Source organism: Myotis myotis, unplaced genomic scaffold (assembly GCF_014108235.1).
Source record: "Myotis myotis isolate mMyoMyo1 unplaced genomic scaffold, mMyoMyo1.p scaffold_m19_p_7, whole genome shotgun sequence".
NCBI classification, from domain to species: domain Eukaryota; kingdom Metazoa; phylum Chordata; class Mammalia; order Chiroptera; family Vespertilionidae; genus Myotis; species Myotis myotis.
Window position 1 is genome coordinate 74,835,232 of NW_023416379.1, and position 26,000 is coordinate 74,861,231.

The following is a 26,000-nucleotide window of genomic DNA, read 5'->3' on the forward strand; positions in this document are numbered from 1 at the left end:
ACTTTTAAACAGGCAAATTTCAGTCTGCCTGTGGTCATGAACAATATTTGACTTGTGTCTGTTTGCATGGGCTAAAACCAATCAAAGTGCTGAGCACAATTAATGGGAAGTACCTAATCTGTAAGTCTGTTTGCATTTCAACTAAAAGGACTTAAAAGTTAAGAATCATGAACTACATCTTTAGGGTGTTTGTATTTCAACCACACTTGCTTAATGAGAGAAATATGAATATGCTTTTCTGCTTAGAATTCTGGTATTTAAATACCACTAAAGCTGGGCTACCTAATTACCATTATTGAATTATTGTAGCTACGACTTTGATATCTAAAATATAATTACCAGTGATTAATTCTCTACTGTAAAAGATCTGGCTGTAATTAAGAAACAACAAATTAACCTCAATTGATAACTCCTCCTCTTATTTTGTAAGAGGTGAACTTTCATAACTTGTAAAAACCAGAAATAAACTCAAATACAGAACTGAAACATATCATGTTAATTTAGCCACAACCTGAGACTTCATGTAGAAGTGTATTAAATGTGTACTATTAAAAGAAAGATCTAAAAGAGGACTACATAAAATTGGTGGCAAAATTTTCAATCTGCTGCTTGAAAATTGGCTTTTTTCCCCCCTCGAATTTATATGCCCCATTCACCACTGTTCTGTGTCAGATACATGGCTATAAAATTGCGAAAATGGAAGCTTTTCTGGTAGCAAAAGGGTTAAGTTCTTTTTGCTTTACCAGTTTCAAATTACAATGAGAAGCCTCTTCTCTCCCAGCAGGGTTGTGCTTACACTACTCTTTAGATCTCCCTTGAAGAGGGCTGGTATATTTGTGCCTGCTGGAGGTGGAATTAACTGTAAGAAGGAGAAAGGGAGTGAATGGACGTAGAGGAAGGTTTTCAAGTAAATACAGGGAAACACATTTACTTGAATAGTACAACCTTGAGTCGTATTTTACACTAAGACGACACAAAAGATGTTAAAGTTATCACCAAGCTGCCGGACAAATAGATATTCCAACACCAAGGTGCAGATCAGCATAGATCTGTGATGCAGAAATCAGGATTTGTCTTGGAAAGAGCTTCAGGGTTGAGAAGAACTCAAGAGCAAGTGAAGATAACTTTGGGAGCTACAGTTTATCAGAAGATCAACTTTCGTTAATTCAAATACCAAAGGCCTGATTATCATAAATTCATATAGGAATGCCTAGGTCATCTGATCAAATAATATTAGCCGTCTTCTGCTACATCAATGCAGCAAAAACTCTTAACAACTGTGGATAATTGGAAACTTGAGTTTCAGCTTTCTTAGAAATAACTACTCTTGACATATTCCAAAATATTTAAAATAGGGCAGGAAAATCAGTGAGGATGTTGGGTACAGAAATGTCACTGTCATGAAGAATAGGTAAATTTGTTTTTTCTGCTACTGGGGAATTGTACCTCCTTGAAACTTAGATTTTTTTTTAAGAGGACAAGAAGGACTAAAAACATCAACTTTGCTTTTGGACAAAAATGCATCTGAGTGTATTTTTATTTAGGGGTATTGTGGGTTTCCTCTGGAGCTGCTGGGTTTTACTGGGTTATGCAAAAGGAGGTTTGGGAGACAATCATGTTCACTCCAGTTTTATTTATAGAAGACTGCGGAACCATGAAAGACGGGAAATACAGAGGGAAATTCTCTCTATCTTGGGTTTGCCTCACAGACCCAGACCATTTTCACCTGGAAAGCAAGCTTCCTCTGCACCTCTCTTCATGCTGGACCTATACAATGCGATGGCCAATGAAGAAAATCCTGAGGAGTCGGAATACTCAGTGAGGGCATCCCTGGCAGGAGAGGGCAGAGGAGCAAGAAAGGGATACCCAGCCTCTCCCAATGGGTATCCTCGTCGCATTCAGTTATCTCGAACGACTCCCCTGACCACCCAGAGTCCTCCTCTAGCCAGCCTACATGATACCAACTTTCTGAATGATGCTGACATGGTCATGAGCTTTGTCAACTTAGGTATGTTGTTCGTTTATTTGTTAATCTATGTTATTACAAAGTGGAAGTTTTTCTAATGGTAAAGTAGCTGCCTGGTAGGTGGTCATGTTTACATAAAGTCATTTTCTATAACTCTCCTCTCCAGCTTCTGTTTCCTTTCTTTCATTGATGCAAGGTAAGGTTTTTCCTTAGGCAATGAAGTCATATATGTATTTTGTTTTTAATATAAAAAGCTAAAATTAAACAACTATAGTTGGGGTAGATTTAGGTCTTTTCAGAGCTTGTTAAAATATCAACCTTACTTAATGTATAAATGTATGAGTAAACAGGCAATAGTCTAAAGAAAGGAGATTTACGAGGATAGTTATAATACATAATAACTATATGAGCAAAACATAATAATGAACATATTTTTCAAAAGCATTTACAGACAGAAAAGTAAAAGTGACATTTTGAGCTATATTTTCGTGAGTAATTTAGAAAACAGATAAGTGTATATTTATATGCTACTCAAAATCTCTCATTCAGGGGAGGCAACTACTGCGAAAATATTCATATGAAAGTAACCAAGATCAAATAATATTGTAAAAGAAGACTATCAAATAGCTTCAGAAATTGATACTGAAGTTCTCTGAAAAATATTTTAGAAACAAAGTTTTAATCTAACATTTTTAACTGGAATGATTAAAATATATAATAACTATTTGATTATTTTCAGAAGCAAGGGAAATGTAAATCATGCCAGCATGGTCTTTTCCTATACAGAATTTCTTTTTATTTGAGTTAAAAATTAATTGAAATTCTTTAATTAGTAACATTATTATAGAATAATTTTTAAAATTATGTTTCACTCAATGTTGATACTTTCAAGGCAGTTTTAAACGATTGGCACTATCAAATGGTAAATTAATGTCTTATAGTTCATCTTGCAATAATATTAAAGTTGCCCAATTTAAAAGGATTTTACAAGTGCTATAATTTTAATAGATACTGAAGGTGAAAATTTATTATCTTCAGACAGTCAAGATAAAAAAAAGATAGAATATGTTTATTTTTGAAGGCTAAAAATTGCATTAACAAGTTTAATCAATTTGAAAGAATTGAGAACATTTTAATGTAAGAATTTTTAAAACTGTTTTAAATATGCAATCTGCTTTGACTTAAAATTGACATATTGATTATACACTTAATTAAAAACTTCCTCATATATCTCAAGAATATTCTTTGAAAAGTCAGATAGCAGCAGCTCCTAATAGCACATGATACTTTTATAATATATGTTGCTTAATGTGCTCTGCTCATTTGCTCTCAGCAGTGCTAGCATGAAGGATAAGGTGCATAATAAATCATATGTTTCATGTTACCAGAGACAAAGCTCTCATTATTAAGTTTTAGTAAATCATCATTGGTTGCTCTAATCAGGTGTCCTGGACACCTTTGCTTTGACATATAATTAACAGGTTTCATTTGAAACTTTCAAGCCATTAAAATATAGCTTAGTTCTAAATTTATTTGATTGCTTTTCCTTCTTTAAGTGGCATGCAAATGTGGCTCATAATATATTTTTACTTTGTAGCAATTTCTAAAGCATTATTCAATAATTTAAATTAATTTTACTATTTTAATAGAAAAATGTCAATCTAGCATGATTTACATATTCACAAAATAAATCACTGAAAATATCAGTTCAGGTCATCTAAAGTCTGTTACGGTAGAGTGTGTTATATTATATACTTTAAAAAGCAATAGCCCAGTCATAAATCTGTTCTAATAAAATATTTTATTATACTTGAATATTTTGATCATTCACAAAAGAAGTGTATCTGTGTTTTAGAAAGGAATTAAGTATGATTTTGAACCTATATGCCATTACTTTTTATAAATCTACGTAGAATAAGACAACCAAAACCAATAATGAATAGTTTTATTCAATGACTTCTAGAACTATTTTGATCATTTAAGAATGATTATATTTTTAAATCAATGAAATTTTGGTTATATTGTTTGGATTGTAATAACTAGTTCATTAAATACACCATGAAAAATAATTATTCATTTTACCCTAGAGAAATAATTGGATATAAACGTCAGAAAATTTTTATTTATTTTTTATCATGCTTGAACTGCTGAGTAATGATTTATCTTCAATAATAAACCATATTGATCTTTTTAAATTTAATATTCCAAACTAAAATTCGCACATTAAATTACTGATAAATTAATTCTGATACTAAATTTTCCTACTAGTCTCTGAGGAAAATTGAACCACAAGTTCATTTTATTATCCCCAGACCATGCCTTCTAATATATCCAAAAGTTGCAACCTATCATTACTTAGTAAAAAGGTTTTCTGTATTTCTTTCATGATAAAATAGGTCAAAGTGTACTTAGAAAAGGTGACACTGTAATATCATTGTTAACTGCACTGAGAATTTGAGTGTCCTTATGTACCATTCATTAGCAAATATCTGCAACTTGTTTCATGTTCTTATAAGACTCAAGAGAATTTTATTTTATATTTTAGTATCTTAAAATATATGTATATTGTAGGGACTAAGGGCAAATGACCAAATTAACAATAGACAAGGGATTTGTATTGAGGAAGTCACCTGGATATTTAAATATGTGAAAAGAATCTGTTGACATTTCCCATAATAAGATAAATTATATTAAAAGGATCTAGTAACATCCTTTTTATGAATGCTTGCCTGTGTCATTTCAAGTCAAATAATAGATTTTCTACAATTATCTTGTCATTCAGGAAGACATTTTTTTCCAACATAAGTTTTGCTCATCAAGAACAATTAAACTTATTTCAAACTCTGAATCATATTTAACAAAATATCTATTTAAAAAAATGTCAGATGAGAATAATTTTTTGTCCATAAGTGAAAAACAATTTAGAGTTTACCAAATGAAAAAAATAAAATGTGAAGAAATTGTGTGAAGATCAATATAAACAACTAACTATGAAACTCAACACATTATTTTGACCTTTAAATTATTGTAGTGATTTGTTTATTTTTAAGAAACAAATGTTATATAGTAATTGTGTGAAGAGAAGCTTTCCACTCTAGTCTATGCATTATTCCTAGGCCAACTTTAGTCAGTCTCACAGTATCTAGCTTTTACAGGTAGACTTCTCTGATTTGTCCTGGAAACTATTGAATATCAGTGAATTTTTTTTTTTCTTAGTCAATGCTACAGTACTTTGTTAGAAACAAAAATGTGTTTATGGTAAATTTGTTCTTTTTTAGTCATCTCTTTATCAAAAATGTTAAGGGTTATATATCAAATACCTATGCAGATAAAAGGAGTTACTTGGTAATTTTCTTGTAATATTTAAGTGTATCTTCTGTTTATATAAACATAAACATGTAGAGCATTTCTAAGATCTTTTAGTTAGAAATTGATATTGGATTACATGGTGATAGTATAATAAACATGACAATGTTTTAGATGTTTTAGAGGAATTACAAAAAACAGTAAATACAGGAAATTTACATTTATATCATTCCTAGTCTCCATGTATTTTTCTGATAAAGAAGAACTTTGGGTTTATTAATGGTTTTCGACTGACTTGATCAGTTGGCTTAGAGTCAAATACTTAGATATATTTTAAAACAATATATTAATTCTCAAGCAGAAAAATATATAAATGTAATGCTTGCATGTATTTATTTTATAACAATATATTTATCATGCTAAGATATGAAATTTAAAAAATATTCTTTCATGCCCTGACCGATTTGGCTCAGTGGATAGAGCTTTGGCCTGCGGACTCAAGGGTCCCATGTTCGATTCTGGTCAAGGGCATGTACCTTGGTTGTGGGTACATACCCGGTAGGGAGAGTGCAGGAAGCAGCTGATCGATGTTTCTCTCTCATTGATGTTTCTAACTCTCTGTCCCTATCCATTCCTCTCTGTAAAAAATCAATAAAATATATTTAAAAAAATATTCTTTCAAAACTTTAACCCTTCTCCTCTTGCTTCCTCAAATCATTAAACTCTTCTGGCACTAGAAGAAAACAAAGCAAAACAATGCTTATGTACTCTGTTGAAAGATTTGAAAGACATCATTGATATTTATTGTTGTTTTTGGCTGACTCAAGTGCCCAGTGGAGAGGAATTTATATACAGATCTACCTAAAGATGCCTATTATGCCATGTCTCCAGCAGGGTTATTAACACTTGTGTAACAGAAACATGTCCATAAACACATGCAAGATTTTTTTTTTTTGAGGGTGAAGGAATGGGATGGGAGGAAAGATAATCTAAATCCATTATAGTACATATTCCTGGGTTATATCTGGAATCACAAATGCTAATATTGGCAAAAATATCATTCTTTAAAACTCTTAACTTCTGAAGAGAGAAAAAGTTGCTATGGGTGGAGAGCTCTCTCCTTCAACAACCTGTTGCATTCATCAATGTGACCAAAGGGACTCTTGTTTTCCTTGAAATGCATTTTATTGTCCAATGATGGGCATGGCGGCAGAGATAGGTACCATCACAGTTTAAGTAAAAGCTTTTTGCAAGTTTTAATGGACACTCACAAATAACCAGTGTAAACGTTTAATAAAAAGTAACAGCAGGAAGTAGGAAGATATGATAACATCCTCTAGAAAGGCTTGGGTATACTTCACCCACCACCTCCCCAATGCCTTCCCTTTTATTCTTCCATTTTTAAAAATATCACCTCCCTCTCTCTTCTTCCTCCCACTCCTCCCCTTTCCCGCTCCCCCCCCTTTTTTTTCTCTTTAGTTCTGTGGTCTCTCTAGCCCCAGGCTCTCTTGGCACCCTTCTCCTTACTGCCCCCACCCTTCCTGGGATCTGCCTTTGGTCCTAGTTTCTTCATAGCTGGAGGCTTAGATTAGCTGAAAATCAATTAGTTACAGAGTGATCATTTAGATACAGTCTCCTGTTTTCCCTTTAGCTGAGAAGGAAAGGTTATGATGTGCCAATTACAGCCTCCACCCTTCAGGAGCAAAGCTCCCCAGGGCATGAGAATTGCTATGTTGCCATCCCTTGTAATTGTTGCTTCCACCATCCCATTCTTCTTTGCCTCCTCACCTCTGCCGGAGGATCCCACTGACAGAATTTGATAGAACATCAATTAAAATTTAAAAGGGGAAGTTTAAGGGAAAGTTTTTTTTAAAAAAAGGGTAAACATGCAACATTAAACAAAAACTCTAATCAAAAATGTGATTCTCTTTTAGTTTATATGACACTTTTGCTTATATTATTTTTATTTAATATTCCTGCCACTTCTGTAAAGAAATTTCCTTTTCTTAAGTAGAGAAGATCTGATGAGAGAGAAGAAAGAGATCAGGAGTACCAGAGGCACAGCATAATGAGAATGAGAAAGAGGGATAAATAGAATATTTTTGAAAAAGCCCTCGAAAGAAAGACATGGGCGCAGTGAGTCATTAGAGGCTGGTGTCTGGGTGAGGCCAGAGGCAGGTGGAGGATGTGTTGGGAAATCCTCAGTCTACCTCATACTGACACAGCAGCTAATTCAACATCCCCAGCCACATCAGCTCCAGGGGAAAACCCTTTCATCCTTACCCACAAAAATACCAAAGTGGGGAAAAGGGAGGGGGGGCTCTCAGTGTCTGTGTACCAGGAGCGTACAGACTGGCTACTCACATTTACAGTCATAAATAATGTAGTAGCTCAGCTTGAAAAAAAACCACAGGTTAAAGGAAGAAGCTCTCCTGACGCACAGAGAGGGGCTGAGATCAGAGGAGCCACTGCAAGGGTTGGCTTGAAACAATGAAGCCCTTGTTTCAAGCAATGTTTATGAGTGCCTCTTTGCACCTTAAGTTCATATTTTATTGGCTCAGCTCTGGGGTTTCCCCATTTGCTCATCTCTTAAAATAATACCCTTGGCCAAGATATCCTTTAAAACACACCAGTCAGCCCTGACAACCGGCTCATGTATTTGGGAGGAAAAGGGATCTGTTGTGATTTTGATGTCAGATTGGGATGTTTAAGGTTCAGTTATGGATCTTAATGTTATGACAGTACAATAAAAATAACAGTGGGAGTCTTCACCTGCCCTTTTAGAAATGTTTACAAGAATCCCTACGACCAAATGGTGACCCCTGATTTGTATGTCTTGTCTAAATGGTAAATCATAATCTACAAAGGTAGAAACATAATTAATTAAAGTGTAGAATGTTTAAAAAGAGAAAAAAAATCATTTGTAGATTAGGAAGAAGGATCCTTAGTGGTTTGAGGAGAAAAGAAAACAGCAACAATCCTTCATAACTAAAGAAAGTGTGTTTTCTCTACTTGGAAGACAGTAAATTACATAAATATTACATAAAACTTAGCAACCAAGATTTTGCATGATGTTAAATAGTTTGGTGTGAAAATTAAACTAGGGTGTGTGTTATTTTATGATGTCTAAGATGGTGAAGATATCTATCTTTACAATGGTGTGCCCTTTCTTTTTTCTTTTCATAAAAAATGGAGTATAGTGCTTGTATTTAAAAAAACAACTGTACATTTTAAAAATGAATACTATAATTAGATTATCTCTTAGAAATTGTTTATTTATCTTCTTCCTGGAGGCAAATAACAAATATTTTTGTTCTTGTTGTTGAACAGCTTTCCTGGAGTGGTTAGGAACAAGGAAAAATAGTTTTTTAAATGTTGGGATTAGCAGATGTAAATCCCATTTAGATTCAACACTATGAGACATGTCAAAATCAAAAGATTTATTAATATTTTCAAATGCCTTCGGCTAGTCTTATGCTGTCATGATATGAAAAATTCAATATTATTTGTTTTGCACAGATTTTCTGTCCTTGCTGGAACTGTGGTAATCTTTCTAAATAGGACACACAGGATATTTTCCGAATCTTAAGTTCATGCCATAATACTGCTCAAATGGCTTTTCTTTTTGTGCTTCCGTCACAGAAGCAGAGTAGCATAGAAGAAGCCAGAAAGTCTGAGTTGGAATCCCACATTCTATACTTTCTAGTAGTGTGACTTCTGGCAAATAACCTAAATTTTCTCTGTGCCTCTGGTTCCTTATCTAAAAAGAGCCCATAATTATAGTTGTTTTTTTTTTTCCACTGGGTGTTGAGAGGATTAAATCAGTTAATATGCACACAATTTTAAGAACAGTATTTGGAACAGAGTGAGACCTCAATAAATGGCCGTTATTGTTATCAGAGTTGCATTGTGTCCAACATCTGTACCATATTTGCAGAAGTGGCTACATAATTTGTGAGGCCCAATGCAAAATGAAAATGGGGGGCCCCTGGTTCAAAAATTATCAAGAATTCCGAGGTGATGGCAGCAGAGCATTAGACCAAATATGGGGCCCTTCGGGGTGCAGGGCTCTGTGGAACCGCACAGGTCACATGCCAGGGGAGCCAGCCTGCATATTTGATTACATGTTTTGAGGGCTGGAACATGACCTATTCATTCGTTTTAATCCCCAGGGGTGGGTCAGAGTCCCAGAAGCAAGCAGACAGCATGTGTGAAATGAATCATTTGAGGAGGGTTTAACAAATGTAATCTTTAAAATGTTGTGGGCAGGGCTTTTTGGCAAAACTGGATGATGCAGCACCTGGAACAGCAGGGGAGCTTCCCTCCACTCCAGGGTAGGGGGCAGAAAGCTCCGAGGAGAGCTTTAGGAAGAAGGTATCTTCACAGGAACTGTGGCCTTTTTGAGAAAGATGCCATGTAGCCACCCCCTAGATACTCAGCAGGGTGGGAGACTGAGGAATAAATACCTACACATACTTTTCTGTCATGCTTCTCATTGGAGAGTGGGTCCTAAGACACACACTGAAGATATCTGGCACAAATCCATAAATGAATATTGGCCATCTAGTCAACAAGAGTTCTAGAATCATTTCAATTTCATTGCAAGTTACTCATCTGTGTGTGAACCTTTGTGCTAGTTCATTTATAAAATTCCAGAGATAATCATAAATTAATGTGAGAGTGAATTCACAAGTTGGTGAAATAAAGCGGCAACAGCACACATGGCTTGCTGATAAAAAAAAAAAAAAGTTAAGTTGTATATGAATCAGTAAGTTCATGGGATATATTAAAACTATTTTAGAGCAAACTGAACTTTAAAACAAAAACAAAAGCCTGAAGAAGTAGCACTCTCAGATTACAATACAAACAGTAGACTGCAATTGCCAATCAAAAAACTCAGTATGGAAAGCACTAGAGTGTATGCAAATGTGTACAGTAAATACAAAGAGCAATATATTTTCTTTAATCTATAGGCCTGCTTATCCTCAATCCTATGTCATTGTTCCTGAAATGACCCATAACTGTGTGTTAAAGGTTTTGGAATTCTGAGTGGAATCATCTGATATTCTCCCACAGTTCATGTTGCAGGCAGAAATGTTAGGATGAGGTAAATTGAGATCATTATCTTTGTTCTTGTTACTTTTCCTCTCCTCTGGCAGAGTTCCTGTGACTTACAGAGGCAGAATTTAGTGGAGCAGGTATGTCTGCTATTTAGTTCTCATAAATAACCAACCACTAAGCCTTGAGGCCAGAGCCGTACCTCGGCCCTTTAATCATGGACAGCATTGGCTACAACAGCCCCTTTCCAGCATAGTCTATGTTCCCTTCCAAAGCCACTAAGGACAGTAATTTTACACTGATTTTACTTCTATAATTATCAAAAGCTGAGGGAGAATTCAACTGGGAAACTGTATAGGCACTTGTACAAATAAATAACCTTGATGCAGGCACCAAAGACTTATTTAGTGGAGAAGTGAAGGTTATCAATTAAACAACTTTTATGGTTAATGTGTTTTTTAGTAGTAAATATATTTTTATATATTTTTATTTTTAAATAACAGTTTGGCATACAATATTATATTAGCTTCAGATGTGCAACTAAGCGATTAAACATTTATATAACTTATGGAGTGATCACCCCAATACATCTAGTACCCATTTGACACCACACATAGTTACTACACTGATTATATTTCCTATACTGTACGTATATCCCTGTGACTATTCTGTAACTCCCAATTTGTATTTTTAAATCCCTTCACCCATCCTCCCATTTGGCAACCGTCCAAATATTTTCTGTATCTATGAGTCTGTTTCTGTTCTGCTTCTTCTTTTATTTTGTTTTTTAGATTTCACATATAAGTAAAATCATCTGGTATTTGTCTTTCTCTGTCAGACTTATTTCACTTAGCATAAACCCTCTAGGTCCATTCATGTTTTTGCAGTTGGCAAGATTTCATTCTTTTTTATGGCTGAATCTTATTCCATTGTATATATGCACTGCTTCTTCCTTATCCATTCATCTATTGGTAGACACTTATCTTGGCTGTTGTAAATAATGCTTCAATAAACATATGAATATATGTGTCTTTTCAATTTAGTATTTCATTTTCTTCAGATAAATGCCCAGAAGTGGAGTTGCTAGGTCCTTCTTTACCTCTTGTTACAGCCTTTGTTTTAAAGTCTATTTTGTCTGGTATAAGTATTATTAACCCAGCTTTGTTTGTTTGTTACCATTCTCATGAAATATCATTTTCCATCCCTTTTGTTTCATTCTCTGTGTGTCTTTTGACATGAAATGAGTTTCTTGTAGACAGCATATGTGAGGGTCTTGTTTTATTATCCATTCAGTCACCATGTTTTTTAATTGAAACATTTAATTCATTTTCATTTAAAGTATTGATAAATACATAGTTATTATTCATATTTTGTAATCTGTTGTTTTTTTTTTTCTTCTTAGAAAAGACCCTTTAACATTTTTTTGTAATACTGGTTCGGTGGTAATAAACTCCTTTAGCTTTTTCTTGCCTGGGAAACTCTTTATCTATCCTTCAATTCTAAATGATAACTGTGAGGGTTAGAGTAATCTTGGTTGTAGGTTCTTGCTTTTCATCACTTTAAATAATTTCATGCCAATCCCTTCTGGTCTGCAAAGTTTCTCTTTAGAAATCAGCTGATAGTCTTATGGGTGCTCTCTTTTAGATGAATAACTGATTTTCTCTTGCTGGTTTTAAGATTCTCTTTTTGTCTTTAACCTTTGGCATTTTGATTATGATGTGTCTTGGTGTGGACTACTTTGGAATTATCTTGTTTGGGACTCTGTGCTTTCTGGACTTTTATCTCTATTTCCTTCACCAAGTTAGGGTGAAGGGTCAAGTTAGGGTCATTTTCTCAGATAGGTTTTCAATTTCTTGCTCTCTCTCTTCTCCTTCTGATACTCCCAGGATGCAAATATTGGTCTGGTTGATGTTGTTCCAGAGGCCCCTTGATCTATTCTCATTAAAATTTTTTTTTTGCTGTTCTGATTGGGTATTTTCTGCTTCCTTACTTCCAAATTGCTGATTTGATTCTCTGCTTCATCTACTCTACTATTGATTTCAGTTATTGTATTCTTCATTTCTGACTTTTTAAAAATAATTCCCATGTCTTTTTTTATGCTGTTGAAGGTCTCACAAAGTTCCTTGAGCATCCTTATGACCATATTTTTGAATTCTGAGTCTGGTAGTTACCTTACCTCCATTTCATTTAATTCTTCTGGAGAGTTCTTTTGTTCTTTCATTTGGGACTTTTTTCTTTGTCTCCTCATTTTTGCTATAGGTAGAGCTGCTATTTCTCCAGGTCTTGGTGTAGTGGCCTTATGGACCTCATGTAGTAGGTGTTCTATAGGGCCCAGTGGCTCAGCTACCCCAGTCACCTGAGCTGGGCACTCTAGGTGCACATTTGTGTGTGCTGTGTGCATCTGACTGTTATAGTTGAGCCTTGATTACTGTTAGTTTGTCATTGGGAGGGATTGATCCCAGGCCAATCAGATGGGAGGATTGGCTGTGACTACAGTGGAAGAGCTGCTGTGCAGGGGCTAACTCCATGAGCAAGACTCACTTCAGTGGGGCTTTGGTGCCTGCTATTCACCTCTTGAGTGTGTTGTTTGTGGGGGTAGTTAGGTGGTACTTTGGTGTGGTCTGAAGCTGTCCACTAGCAGTACTGGCTTTGGTGCTTCCTGGGAAGTGCAGACCAACGTCAGCCACGAGGGCCACTGAGCATGATTTACAGAGTGGTCTGCAGATGGCTGCTACTTGTGCTGGGTTTGGAGGTGTCCGGGAGAGGCCAAGCTGTGAACCAAGGCTGGATCTTGCTAGTACCTGGCCTGGGGACACTTAGAAAGATGGTGCTTGTTGGAGAGATTTTAGGAAAATCTGAAGCATGAGCCAAGAGAGGCTCTTTGTATGGAGAAGCCACTGGAAAAGGCTTGGGTAGGCCAGGAAGTAGGGTAGGGCAGTGTCTCAGGGAATCACCAGGGTGGGACAAAAAGTGTTAGCCAGGTTGACAGTCTCGTATATGGTGCCCACCAGCCAGCTCTGTGGAGGAGGACTCAGCAAAGGAACAATAGCCTTTGCCAGCATTTTTTTTTTTTTTTTATAGAAAGCTGCCTCTGCAGTCTTTTTCTGAATTGTCTGAAGTCAGACAATTCAGTTCTTCCCCATATGACCCTTGCATCTTTTGAGCTCCTGCCCAGAGCTGGAGTTCAGAGTGAGTGAATCTGAGTAAGTCATGGTGTGAGCCCTTTAAGAGGAACCCCTGGAACACTAGAAGCCCTTTATCTCACTCAGCCATAATCTCTGTTGATTTTCACAGCCAAAAGTTATGGGGACTTCTCTTTCTGGCACTAGAACCCAGGGCGGGTGGTTCTTGTGTGGGGTTGGGGGTCCTGGCTCCTCAGGGGGATCTCCATAGCAAAGCTATCACTCTTATTTTTTAATCAGCATATGTAGGTATGGGACCAGCCCCTTCCATGTCTTTTCCCCTCCTACAGATCTCACTGTGGCTTCTTCTTTATATCCTTCGTTATAGGACTTTTGTTCAGCTAGATTTCAGGAAGTTTTGAATGATGGTTTTTCTGTAGTTTAATTGTAATTTTGATGTGGCTCTGTGAGGTTTTGAGTACCATGCTCACCTACAGTGTCTTCTTGAATGGAAATTCCTATGGTTAATTTTCTGTGGATAATTTCTTTGCTCAGAATGTGAAGTTTTTTTTTTTTTAATTTAATTATAGTTGAACTACGATACTATTTTAGTTTCAGGTATATAGCATAGTGATTCAATATTTTTATACCTTATGAAGTGATCACCACAATAAGTTTCGTTATTATTTGCTATCACACAATTATTATAATACTAGAGGCCCGGTGCACAAAAATTTGTGCACTCGAGGGGGAGAGGGTCCCTCAGCCCGGTCTGTGCCCTCTCACAGTCTGGGACCCCTCAGGGGATGACCACCTGCTGGCTTAGGCCTGTTCCCCAGGGGATTGGGCCTAAGATGGCAATAAGACATCCCTCTGGCAGCCCAGCAGCCCTCGGGGGATGTCCACTTGCCAGCAGGGAGCAGGCCTAAACTGCAGTCAGACATCCTTAGCGCTGCTGAGGAGGCAGGAGAGGCTCCCACCACCACCGCTGTACTGGCAGCCATCAGCCTGGCTTGTGGCTGAGCAGAGCTCCTCCCATGTGAGAGCTCACTGACCACCAGAGGGCAGCTCCTGCATTGAGTGTCTGCCCCCTGGTGGTCAGTGTGTGTCATAGTGACCAGTCATTCCAAGTCCTTCTGCTGTTAGGGTCAGTTTGCATATTACCCTTTACTATATAGGATAGAGGCCTGGTGCATGGGTGGGGGCCAGCTGGTTTGCCCTGAAGGGTGTCCCGGATTAGGGTGGGGGTCCCGCTTGGGTGCCTGGCCAGCCTGGATGAGGGGCTGATGGCTGTTTGCAGCTGGTCACACCCCCTTCAGGGTTGGGGTCCCCACTGGGGTGCCTGGCCAGTCTGGGTGAGGGGCTGAGGGCCGTTTTCAGGCTGGTGGGTGACTGAAGCTCCCAACCTCTCCTTTTTTTTTTTTTTTTTTTTTTTTTTTTTAAATTCTGGGATTTATTTACCTTCTATGGCTGTCACTGGAGCTGAGAGCTGGCTTTAGCTCTGAGACTCAGCTCCAGCTCTGAGACCTCGGCTGCTGAAAGCAGGTTTGTTTGGCTTCTATAACTGAAACACTGTTGCAGCTCCAGCTCTGAGGCCCGGCTGGCTGAAAGCAGGTTTCTGGGGTTTGTTTAGCTTCTATAATTGCAACATTGTTTCTTAGAGTGCAGCTAAGAGGCCTGCAGCAGCAGGCGGGGAACCTTGGCTTCCTCCATCACTGGAGCAAGCAAGCCTCCTGTTCGCTTCTGCTGCCTGGCTGCCGGCTGCCATCTTGGTTGGCAGTTAATTTGCATATCAGCCTGATTAGCCAATTGGAAGTGTGTCAGAGGTATGGTTAATTACCATGTTTGTCTATTATTAGATAGGATTATTCACTATATTTTCTTTTCTGTACATTACATCTTCATGACTCATTTTTTTAAAACTGAAAGTTTGTAGCTCTTAATGCCTTTATCTATTTCATAAATCCCCCCACCTCATCCCCTCTGGATACCATCAGTTTGTTCTTTGTATCTATTAGTCTGTTTTTGTTTTGTTTTGTTTTAGACTCCACATATAAGTGTATTATGCTCTAGTCATCTTTCTCTGTCTGACTTATTTCTCTTAGCAGAATATCCTCTAGGTCCTTCATTTGTTATTGCAAAAGGTAAGATTTCATTCTTTATTTTTTAAGACTAATATTCATTGTATATATGTACCAGATCTTTATCCATTCACTCACCAATTGCCATTTAGGTTGCTTCCATATCATGGCCACTGTAAATAATGCTGCAATGAACATCGAGGTGCAGATATTTTTTTGAATTAGTGTTTTTGCTTTCTTTAGATAAATACCTAGAAGTTGAATTGCTTGATCAGATCATAGTTTCAGTTTTAATTTAGGAGGGATTTTCTTACTATTTTTTATAGTGACTCCACCACCTATATTTTCAACAATGCACTAGGGTTCCATTTTTCCATATTCTCACTAACACTTGTTATTTGTTATCTTTTTTATATTAGCCACTCTGACAGGTGTGAGGTGGTATCTCCTTGTGGTTTTGATTTGCATTTTCCTGATGATTAGTGATGTTGAGCATCTCTTCTTATGCCTGTTTTTCATCTTTATATCTTTAAAAAATGTCTTTTCAGGGTTTCTGCTTATTTTTTAATCAGACTGTTTTTGAATCAGTTTTTTAAGCTCTTTATATACTTTGGACATCTACACTTTATTTAATATATTATTTGCAAATATCTTCTCCCATTCAGTAGATTGCATTTTCATTTTGTTGATGGATTCCTTCAGTGTGCAAAAGCTTTTTAATTTGACTTATTATTATTTGCTTATTTTTACTTTGAGTGACCTTGCCTTAGGAGACATAGCCATACAAAAACATATATGACCGATGTTCAAGACTTTACTAACCTTTTCTTCTAGGAGTTTATGGTTTTGGGTCTGATATTTAAATCTTTAATCCAGTATGAGTTTATTTTTGTACATGGTATAAGAATGTGGTTCATTTTTTATTTTTTTTTTCATGTAGCTATCTGGTCTTCTCAGCACCATTTATTTGTCTTTCCCCATTGTGTATTTTGCTGCCTTTGTCGTAGGTTAATTGGCCACATAAGCATGGGTTTATTTCCAGCTCTCTATTTTTTTCTCCATTGATCTTGTTTTGTGCCAGTGCCATAGTTTTGATTACTATAGCTTTCTAATATATTTTGAAATCAGGTAGTGTGATACCTCAAGCTTTGTTCTTCTTTCTCGATATCACTATTTGTGTTTTTGTTTTTTTTGGTTTTCATATAAATTTTAGGATTATTTGTTCTAATTCTGTGAAAAATACCATTGGGATTTTTTCAGGATTGCATTCAATCTGTAGATTGCTTGGGGGTAGTGTGGACAGGCTATCATACTCAACAGTGAAAAGCTGAAAGCTTTTTCTCTAAGATCATGAATAAAACAAGGATGCCCACTCTTGCCAGTTTTATTCAACATAGCATCAGAAGTCCTAGACAGAAAATTAGGCAATAAAAAGTAAAATAAAAAGCATTCAAAGTGGAAAGAAAGAAGTAAAACTGTGTTTGCCAATGATATGACACTATATATAGGAAACCCTAAAGGCTCTACCAAAAACATCTATTAGAACGAATAAATGAATTCAGTAAAGTTCCAGGATATAAAATTAATATACAGAAATCTGTTGCATTTCTATACACTATTAATGAACAATCAGAATGAGAAATTAAGAAAACAATTACATTTCCAAATGCATAAAAAAAATAAAATTTAGGAATAAGTTTAACTAAGCAGGTAAAAGATCTTTACACTAGAAACTATACGAGGAGGAATTACTTGATTCTTTATCTCAGTAAGGTTTAAGTGTAAGGGCTTTGGACTCATACTGGTTTGAATACCAGCTTTGCATTAACTGCTACTTATTCTTCAGCAAATTATTTCACTTCATTGAAACTGTTTTCTTATATGTAAGGTGGAGATCATAATATAGTTAGAACTTAACAAGGTAATTTTATAGGCCTTTAAATCTACAGGAGAAAGTACTCACTTAAGAGTTGCCATGGCTACTATACCTGTTTCTATGAGAGTAGAATGTGGCATTCTAATGTTAGAGGAGAGCCACATCCAGTCCACCAGACTCTGTCAAATCAATGCCTTTGCTAACATTGTGGACCATTAATCACACGACTTTTTTTTTACCCAAAAGAAAAATGAACCCTTGGATTTCATTGCCTCTGTCTTCAAGCTGGCTTGTTGATGGACTGTATTTCCTCATCAGGGTGTCCTGGAAAAGGTCAGTGTACAACAGAGCCTTCAGGAGACTGTGGGGCTTCCATCTGAGCACCCAAAGGCAACATTTTCTGTGATTGCTGCTGAAAGGTGCTATTCTATTACATTTGGTCAGATTCCTAGAACGAACCCCTGGTTTCACTTTAGTTCCAGATATTACCAATTCCATTTCCTTGCTTGTTACGGAGAGGGAAACTGATTACAGGCCAAAGTAATAATATACAATTAGAAAATATTTGGTTGTGAAGACATGGGCACTCTCTAAAAGACCCTTTGAATTAAGGAGGAAATGTGGAAGGGTTTTAATGCTTATTTCCAAAGCCAACTAGTTTTAATTTTTTAAAAAAGTTGGTTCATGATGAAAATCTTGTTGAATAAACTCCTGAATTCTAAATACTAGGACAGCCACTCTGTTCAAATAATCATTCAATCAGGAGCTTTTCGTATTGCATGTAACTCAAATCATGTTTAAATTTATGATTTTCTAATTTGTAGCTATTCTCATTTCTATTGGTATGGTTACTATAGCTCTATTTCTATTTAATGCCATTCAATTTCAAGTATTTTTACTTTCCTAGACTATTTATTTGGGCTGATTTTTTTTCAGATGACAGATCTTTCTATTATTTTTCTTGAATTGCTTTCTGCTATAATATTTTGAAGCAGGATGAGAATGATAGGTTTGAATCAAAAAGTCACACAAAAGGCCATATAGAATGTGGATATCTTCTACTTACAGTATCCATATTGTAAAATATTGACTTTTGATATTTTATAATATAATGAGTGGGAAAACATGGATTTATAGGTTTTTAATTATTTGATAACATGCTGAAAGATGTCATTGAGATGAACTTTGCTAAATTTTTAATTTTGATGACTAAAGTTTGTAAAATATGGATTCCAACTACATTTATTGACATTCAAATCAACATTTAAGATTTTTCCTCTTTCATACTGCTATGTCAAATAGTTATTATTTTACAGTTATTTACTTTGAGAAAAATTTTTTTCAGGAGTAAGTGAAATATTTTTCTCTGTGGGTATGTGATACATTTAAAGTATATGACGTCGCCCAAACTGGTTTGGCTCAGCAATAGAGCATCGGCCTGCGGACTGAAGGGTCCCAGGTTCGATTCCGGTCAAGGGCATGTACCTTGGTTGCAGGCACATCCTCAGTTGGGGGTGTGCAGGAGGCAGCTGATCGATGTTTCTCTCTCATCGATGTTTCTGATTCTCTATCTCTCTCCCTTCCTCTCTGTAAAAATCAATAAAATATATTAAAAAAATAAAGTATATGATGTCAGGAATATATAATTTTAAATTATAGTGTACTTATAGTTGTAGTAATCCAAGCAACAATAAAAACAATACATATAATCCATGTGCCAAAAACTGGACTAAGTAATGTGAAGGCAGTATTTCAATTAATTTATATCTCAATTGTATGGGTAAATATTTTCCAATTCCCATTTTATTGATGTGAAAATTGAGGCTTATCAGATGTTAAATAGCTTACAAAATCACCCTACTGGTCAATGGCAGATTCAGTCCTGGATCCATGGTCTGTCTGGCTATAGATTGTTTTGTTCTTTGCCACTACTCTTTAACTTGATAATCCATTTTTGAAAAATAGATAAAAATGTACAAGTATTAACAATAATAATGATTAATACTTTTTGAAAGGATCTTTACATGCATTGCATGCTTTAATCTATATTATTGCAGTATATTGCACTCAAGGCAGTAGATATGATTCCACAATATACATCTGTGGATACTGGAAGTCTGAAAGGTCATTTATTCAGCCATTTGACAAATACAAGTTGATTACCTACTGTTGGTCCAGGCACTGTGCAAAAGAGCGTGCCTGTTTTACTGCCAAAATTACAGGGCAAGAAGAGCCAGGTCTAGGCCCAGAATCCCTGATTCTTGTGCCAGGATTTTTTTGCTCAATATCACATATTTTACAGAAATCACACAAAATTCCAGCCCCAAATAAAATTAAAAGTACTAATAAACATTATATAAAAGAATGTGTTCCTTTGTTATTTAAATTACCAGGTAGAATTAACCTCCTGTGTATAGACAAAATAGTTTTTCAAACCTCAATCCCTTTAAAGCAAAAAGGAAATCATGTTATGAGTAAATAGTACCTAAGGAAGCCTTTTAGTCCAAAAGACATAAAGCAAAAGTAGAATCCAGCTTTAGCAAATCTTAGGGGCTCTGCTGGGAACCTGCTTGTGTAGCTGGAGGGCCCTCCTACTGTGGAGGCTCCAGTGATTTTAAAGGAAATATCTAAAAAGAAGGTTTCCCTTGTACACTGGATGCTTACTGCACATTCCAGAGCATCAGTGTGGCTTAAACACTCATTATTTATTTGTGTTGTACTCAGGAAATAAGGGTAAAAGGTCATACAATTTTTCAAAATTAAGTTGTTTGATCTGTCTAAATATTGACCCCTGACCCTGCCTTCCTTCTTCAATTGTGTGCTAACAAGTTGGTCAGGGTTTGCTTTGTTGCTGTGCACACTGAACATGATGTGGACACAGGTTATAATAAGCGGCAATAGAGACACATTTTACAACATGGAAAATAACAGAGAACGCCAAGAAATGGTATAAAGAGCCCTTTGATACATTGCTTTGAATCTACTCAGGATATTAGGCACTAAGCAATTATTACTTCAAGTTGATTGTTGAGGAAAAATGACCAATATATTACAACTGCTTTACTTTTTACCAACAATCTGCTGTGATTGTGAAATGAATAATTGCAGCAAAATGTAGGTCTAAGTTTCCTGGTCCACCACCTCATTTATTAGTGTTTACCTATCAATTCATAGCAACAAAACACCAGGTCATCAAAGTGAATTTAAGACTTTTATTAAAAGTAGAATAAGACTTGTAATGATTGCTCTGCAGGAAAATCACTATCTTCCATAGTTAGTGTGTATTCAGTACTCATAAAATACAAGATAGTGTGCTAACAGCATTTCAAGTGCTAACTTATTTAATTCTCACAGTTACCCTATTTTAGAGATGAGCAAAGTGAGACTCAGAGATGTTAGATTATTTCATATTGTAAGAGGAGGAACTGGATTCGGAAGAGGAACTGGATTCAGAGTCCAACTATTCACTGCTGTGCTGTGGAGTCTTTGTAAACACTATTGGGAAGGTTGTCATTGGACATTGTTTGAACATTTTGTTCTATATATTTTCCCAACATTTCATGAATTGGATTTGGAATATATTCACTTCATCAGTAATGCTTTGTGTTTGAGGGAATTATCTCTACTAATGGGTTTACCAATTGTCATATCCCTGGAGCTGGGCTCTTCCAGGCCTTCTTCTCAATTGGGATTCTGTGGCTTTTGGGAGGAGGCAAATTAATACAAGCCAGAAGGAATGAAGTATTTCGCAGACACTAAAGGTACTGACCTTTGTGCCATGCAATCTTACAGGTCATTTATGAGGAAAGTAAAGGTGATCTGTGTTGTTTTTGTCTAAGAACCCTTGACATGAACAGGAGTAACATTTGGCAAAATAGAAAAGAGGAAGAATATCTAAGTTGCAAACAGTAAAGGGCCTCCAAAGCAATGATTGGGGATTGGAACAAACTAATAGTGAGTCCTTTTAAATACTGGAAAACTACCAACCTGCTGGCTAGTATAGAAGGCCACACAAGCAGGCAGGGCTGCCCGGCCATTCGATATGAGTCCTTGCCCTCGCTTTTTTGACCCAACACTGGATTGATCAGTGAATCTCATGAGAAATCTACTAAAATGGGAGTTTGGGCTGCAGGACCATCTACAACCAACAAGTTAGAGAATTCCTGCTGCTGCAGAGAGAAAGTCTGGCAGATAGCCTCTGCTCCATCCTGCTAGTCATGGTTGAGATCTCCTCTGTGTTCCATATAACATTGAACACTCCACATTTAATACACATCTCTTGATTTGTAGCAGCTACAGCCCTAATCTCTTGCATGTGTAAAGTGAGTTCCTTTCGCATAGCTCACTCTTTGCCCCTATACCACACACGTTAAATATATTATTTCTGCTCCTTTGGTATCTTATGAATTGAAGGCTAAGGCCTTTGGAAAATTCACACCCCGCCCCCCCCCCCCCCAATGAAAATATTTCTGAGATGACAATATTTCTTAAAGCAAAGTGCCAATGTACAGGAAGACAATTTAGTTTCAGCTTTTAAATGCTCTCAAAACCAAGCAAGGGGAAACAAAAGAGGTGTTGTAAAAAGTAGGTATTATTGTTATATCAACTTTTTGCTATCCACCTGACGACTAATCTCTGCTTTGAAAAGCAAACCAAGAGGTAGCTGCAGAATAAAAGTAAGCATTGAGGATGTCACCTACAGCCTTTTAAAGATTATATTTTCTTTATCTCTCCCTTCTTCCCTTTATCTAACCCCCTCCTACACAGCCTACTTATAGGCCAACTATAATCTAAATCAGTGATGGCGAACCTTTTGAGCTCGGCGTGTCAGCATTTTGAAAAACCCTAACTTAACTCCGGTGCCGTGTCACATATAGAAATTTTTTGATATTTGCAACCATAGTAAAACAAAGACTTATATTTTTGATATTTATTTTATATATTTAAATGCCATTTAACAAAGAAAAATCAACCAAAAAATGAGTTCGCGTGTCACCTCTGACACACGTGTCATAGGTTCGCCATCACTGATCTAAAGAGAAGCGTAAACGATTTCAACAAACGATTTCTAATTATTTAGACTGAAATCTACTTGGGAAGTCAGATGATAAAATTATTATTTACAAATAGGTCAAAAATTGTACTTAATTTTAATTCCACCAACTACATTGGCATATAGTAACTAAAGCACATGCTGAATCATAATTATTTAAATCTCTCTCAGGTACAGTCAATCATTTACTTTTCTTTACTCAAAGTTTTCTGTCAGTATTTCCTAAAGTGTGTTTTATTGAAAGCATTTCTATGTCCTTTTAAGAGGTGTTATCTGAAATTTTGTAGTCAAATAAATCTGAGCACCACAGTGGAGCAGTAATGAAATAGGTTTTAATATTTCCAAGACGAGGCTTCTCAGTATCTTTATTATGCAAATGGGCCTTGTGAATCTCTGCAAGGAGGAATATTTCATATGGTTTCACATGCACTTGGACTCGGGAACTCTCCTGACAGAGCACCGCAGGTACCTAGTGTTACAGGAAACTCACTCTGAGAATCACTCTTCCATGTGGACATACTGTTTTATAAACACGATGTTGGAAATATTATAAGCAGCATAACCTAATCTGTTGACACTGTGGTCTCTTCATATCCAAAATTAAAAAGAAAGAAGGAAAAAGTATTAATTCCATTATTTAGAACCAACCATTGTTGATATTTCTAGTATTCTCTTCCATACTTTCAAAATATACTTTTTCATAGTTTAGCAATGTTTATGCAATGTTGTATCCTTATATTAATTTTGATTTTTTAGTATATGACTTTTTTCATGTGTTCATTTGCTCTTTGTGAGAACATTTTTAATGACAATAATATATCAGCTGAATAATTAATCATTTAGTTAAACATTCTTTTATTGTTGGGCATGCATTTTTTCCAGTTTTTATTACCATATACTCCGTTTTAAGGGATATCTTTATATATAAGTATTTATACAAATTTCTTTAGAATCTGTTCTTAGGAAATAAATTATTAGAGCAAAAGGTATGATTGTTTTTAAATCTGGAAAATATTGCTAAATTGCTTTTCACTAAAGTTGTTTTAATTTTTATTTGCAGCAACAGTAAATGCTAGTACTATTTTATCAGACTCAACTATAAATTAAATATAAGTATTTACATTATTGAGAATCTACAATTTATCTTTTTTTTAGATTTGAATTTCTTCTGAAATTGATTTTTTTAAATGTATTTATTGGCTACTTATATTTTCTCTTTGGCAAGCTTTTATATTTTCTCTTTTGTCAAGTTGATGTCTTTTTTTCTTTTTGTCTGTTTGCCTTATTTCATTGTTGCTTATGCTTATAAATCCCTCTTGGGACTATATATTTAATAATTATTCACTTTTATCCTTTTACATTTTTACTTTTTATAATAGTCATGAGAAAACACTTTAAAATATTTTAAAGTTTGGAAAACAAACCACCCATATTCCATTTTAGAAAGAAATGCTCAAAGGTGTGAGATAGCTGGGTTAAAAATTAAGGAAAATGAAGAATTCATAGTCTTCAAGGAACCACAGTTTTAGAATTCAAATCAACTGAATGAATGAATTTGGTCTAAATAGCCTTGCATTCAGGTGATCTTCTGTAATTTGATTATAAAACACAAATATACATATGACCTAAGAACAATTGTAATGGGATAGGTGTAATAAGTATCTCAATTATTATACTGGTTAAAGGTGGTGTTTTCCCATTGGAGGGAGAGAATACTAAGTAAATAAGCACATTATTTTTTAATTGACTAGCAATTGTTAACATTTACCCACAAATTACTTTCTAGTTTAATATCAAGTTTGATTTTTGAGTCTAAGCCTTTTTCACAGAATCCCAAGATATTTTGGAATCACTCTTTGTCATCAGCAGTTATTTAAATGACCACTGTGATGTAGAATATTAACAACTCACTTTCATCACCGTGATCTCTAGGCACCTCCTGGGTTGATAGTGACATCTGAGCTACGGAAGAGTACCAGGATATGTCTGCATTTTTGTTTTGGCTAAATGTAGTCTCTAAGTCTTGGTTTTTCCTTGTACATGTTTATCATTGTCACAGCCTCTCTTAGCTTTGAAAAGTTTTGGATCATGCATAATAATTTTTTGGAAGTCAATACTATGTCATAGTGTAGTTTTATGAAAAGACAATTAAGTAAAAGTTAGAAATCCAAATTTTAGTAAAATAGTGTGCTAACTGCCAAAATAACTCAAGTGAAGTAACAATCAAATAATTAGATAAATTCTGAATTGAGTAGAAAGGTATTTCAGAACAATAGAAGCAGAAGAAAGCAGGGATCAGAGTTTTATATAATTAAGTCTAGGATTTGAGGGAAAATAAATGACATGAGACAGAACAAGTTGCTATGACCATGAACTATTTAAAACTCAGAAAAGCTCCAACATTGCCAACTTTCTGTATGGAAAGTAATAACTCAAAATGCATGAAACAAAAATTGTTAGCGGTGCGAATAAAAATTGGTAGATACAAAATTATAGAATGAAATCTTCAATCAATACTGCATAATAGAGCCCCTGAAACATAATGTACTTAGATAATACAATTAATAAAGTTGAATTATTTGATACATCCAAGGATCATACTTTGAATATACTGATATGTATCAAATTGTGTAGAGAATATGTGTACTTTTTTGAGATTTTCATGGGACATTTAAATACTAATCAGATGATACATAAATTTTAAAATCTTATAAAAGATATAGATACCCAACAAACACTTAAAACCATGTTTAACATCATCAGTCATTAGGGAAATGCTAATAAGAACCACAAAAAGATACCATTATACAACAAAAATGGGAAATATAAAAAACTTATAATACCAATGTTAATGAGGATACGGAGCTCTCATAAATTGCTAATTAGAATGCAAAATGATATAGCCACTTCGAAAAAATCTTGGCAGTTTCTTATAACATTACACATACATTTGTCATTGTGACCCAGAAATCTCCTTCTAGGTATTTACCCCAGAGAAATGAAATCTTAGGTTTTTGCACAAACCTGTGTGAATGGTTAAACAAACACTGGTATATCCATTCAATGGAAATCTTAATAATAAAAAGGCAAGAACTACTGATTGATGCTTAAATATAGGTAAACCTAAAATACATTTTCCTAAGGAAAATGTATTAAACCCAAAAGGCTACATATTGTATAATTTTATTCATATGAAATTCTATGAAAAGCAAACCGTAGTGATGGGGAACAGGTGAGCATTTGCCAGGGACTCAAGGGAAGCAAGGTGTTGCCTACAAAGTAGCTGCAGACTAGTGATGGAACTATTCTGTATGTTGATTGTTGTGGTGGTCACAGACCTCTTCACTTGTCACAGCCATAGAACTAACCCCAAGTTTTATTTGTAAAAGCATACTACAAAGAGGCAGAACTTTTATATGCTATATTTATAATTAAATATTTATAAAATATAGAATAACTATATTTTCTAAAATAAATCCCTTGACTTAAAAAATTCAATGTTTATGAAATAATATTTAGAAAATAACAGATGTGAAAA

The 26,000-nt window shown here is 35.4% G+C and overlaps 1 protein-coding gene across 1 annotated transcript in view; it reads left to right on the top strand.

The window, feature by feature from the left end:
- The first annotated feature begins 823 nt into the window (after window positions 1–823).
- Window positions 824–26,000, top strand: part of BMP5 (bone morphogenetic protein 5) — a 120,493-nt gene continuing 95,316 nt past the window's right edge. Inside the window, exon 1 of the mRNA XM_036318353.1 lies at window positions 824–2,008. Coding sequence (XP_036174246.1) covers window positions 1,519–2,008 — 490 coding nt within the window. The 5' untranslated portion in view covers window positions 824–1,518. The remainder of the gene's footprint in view (window positions 2,009–26,000) is intronic.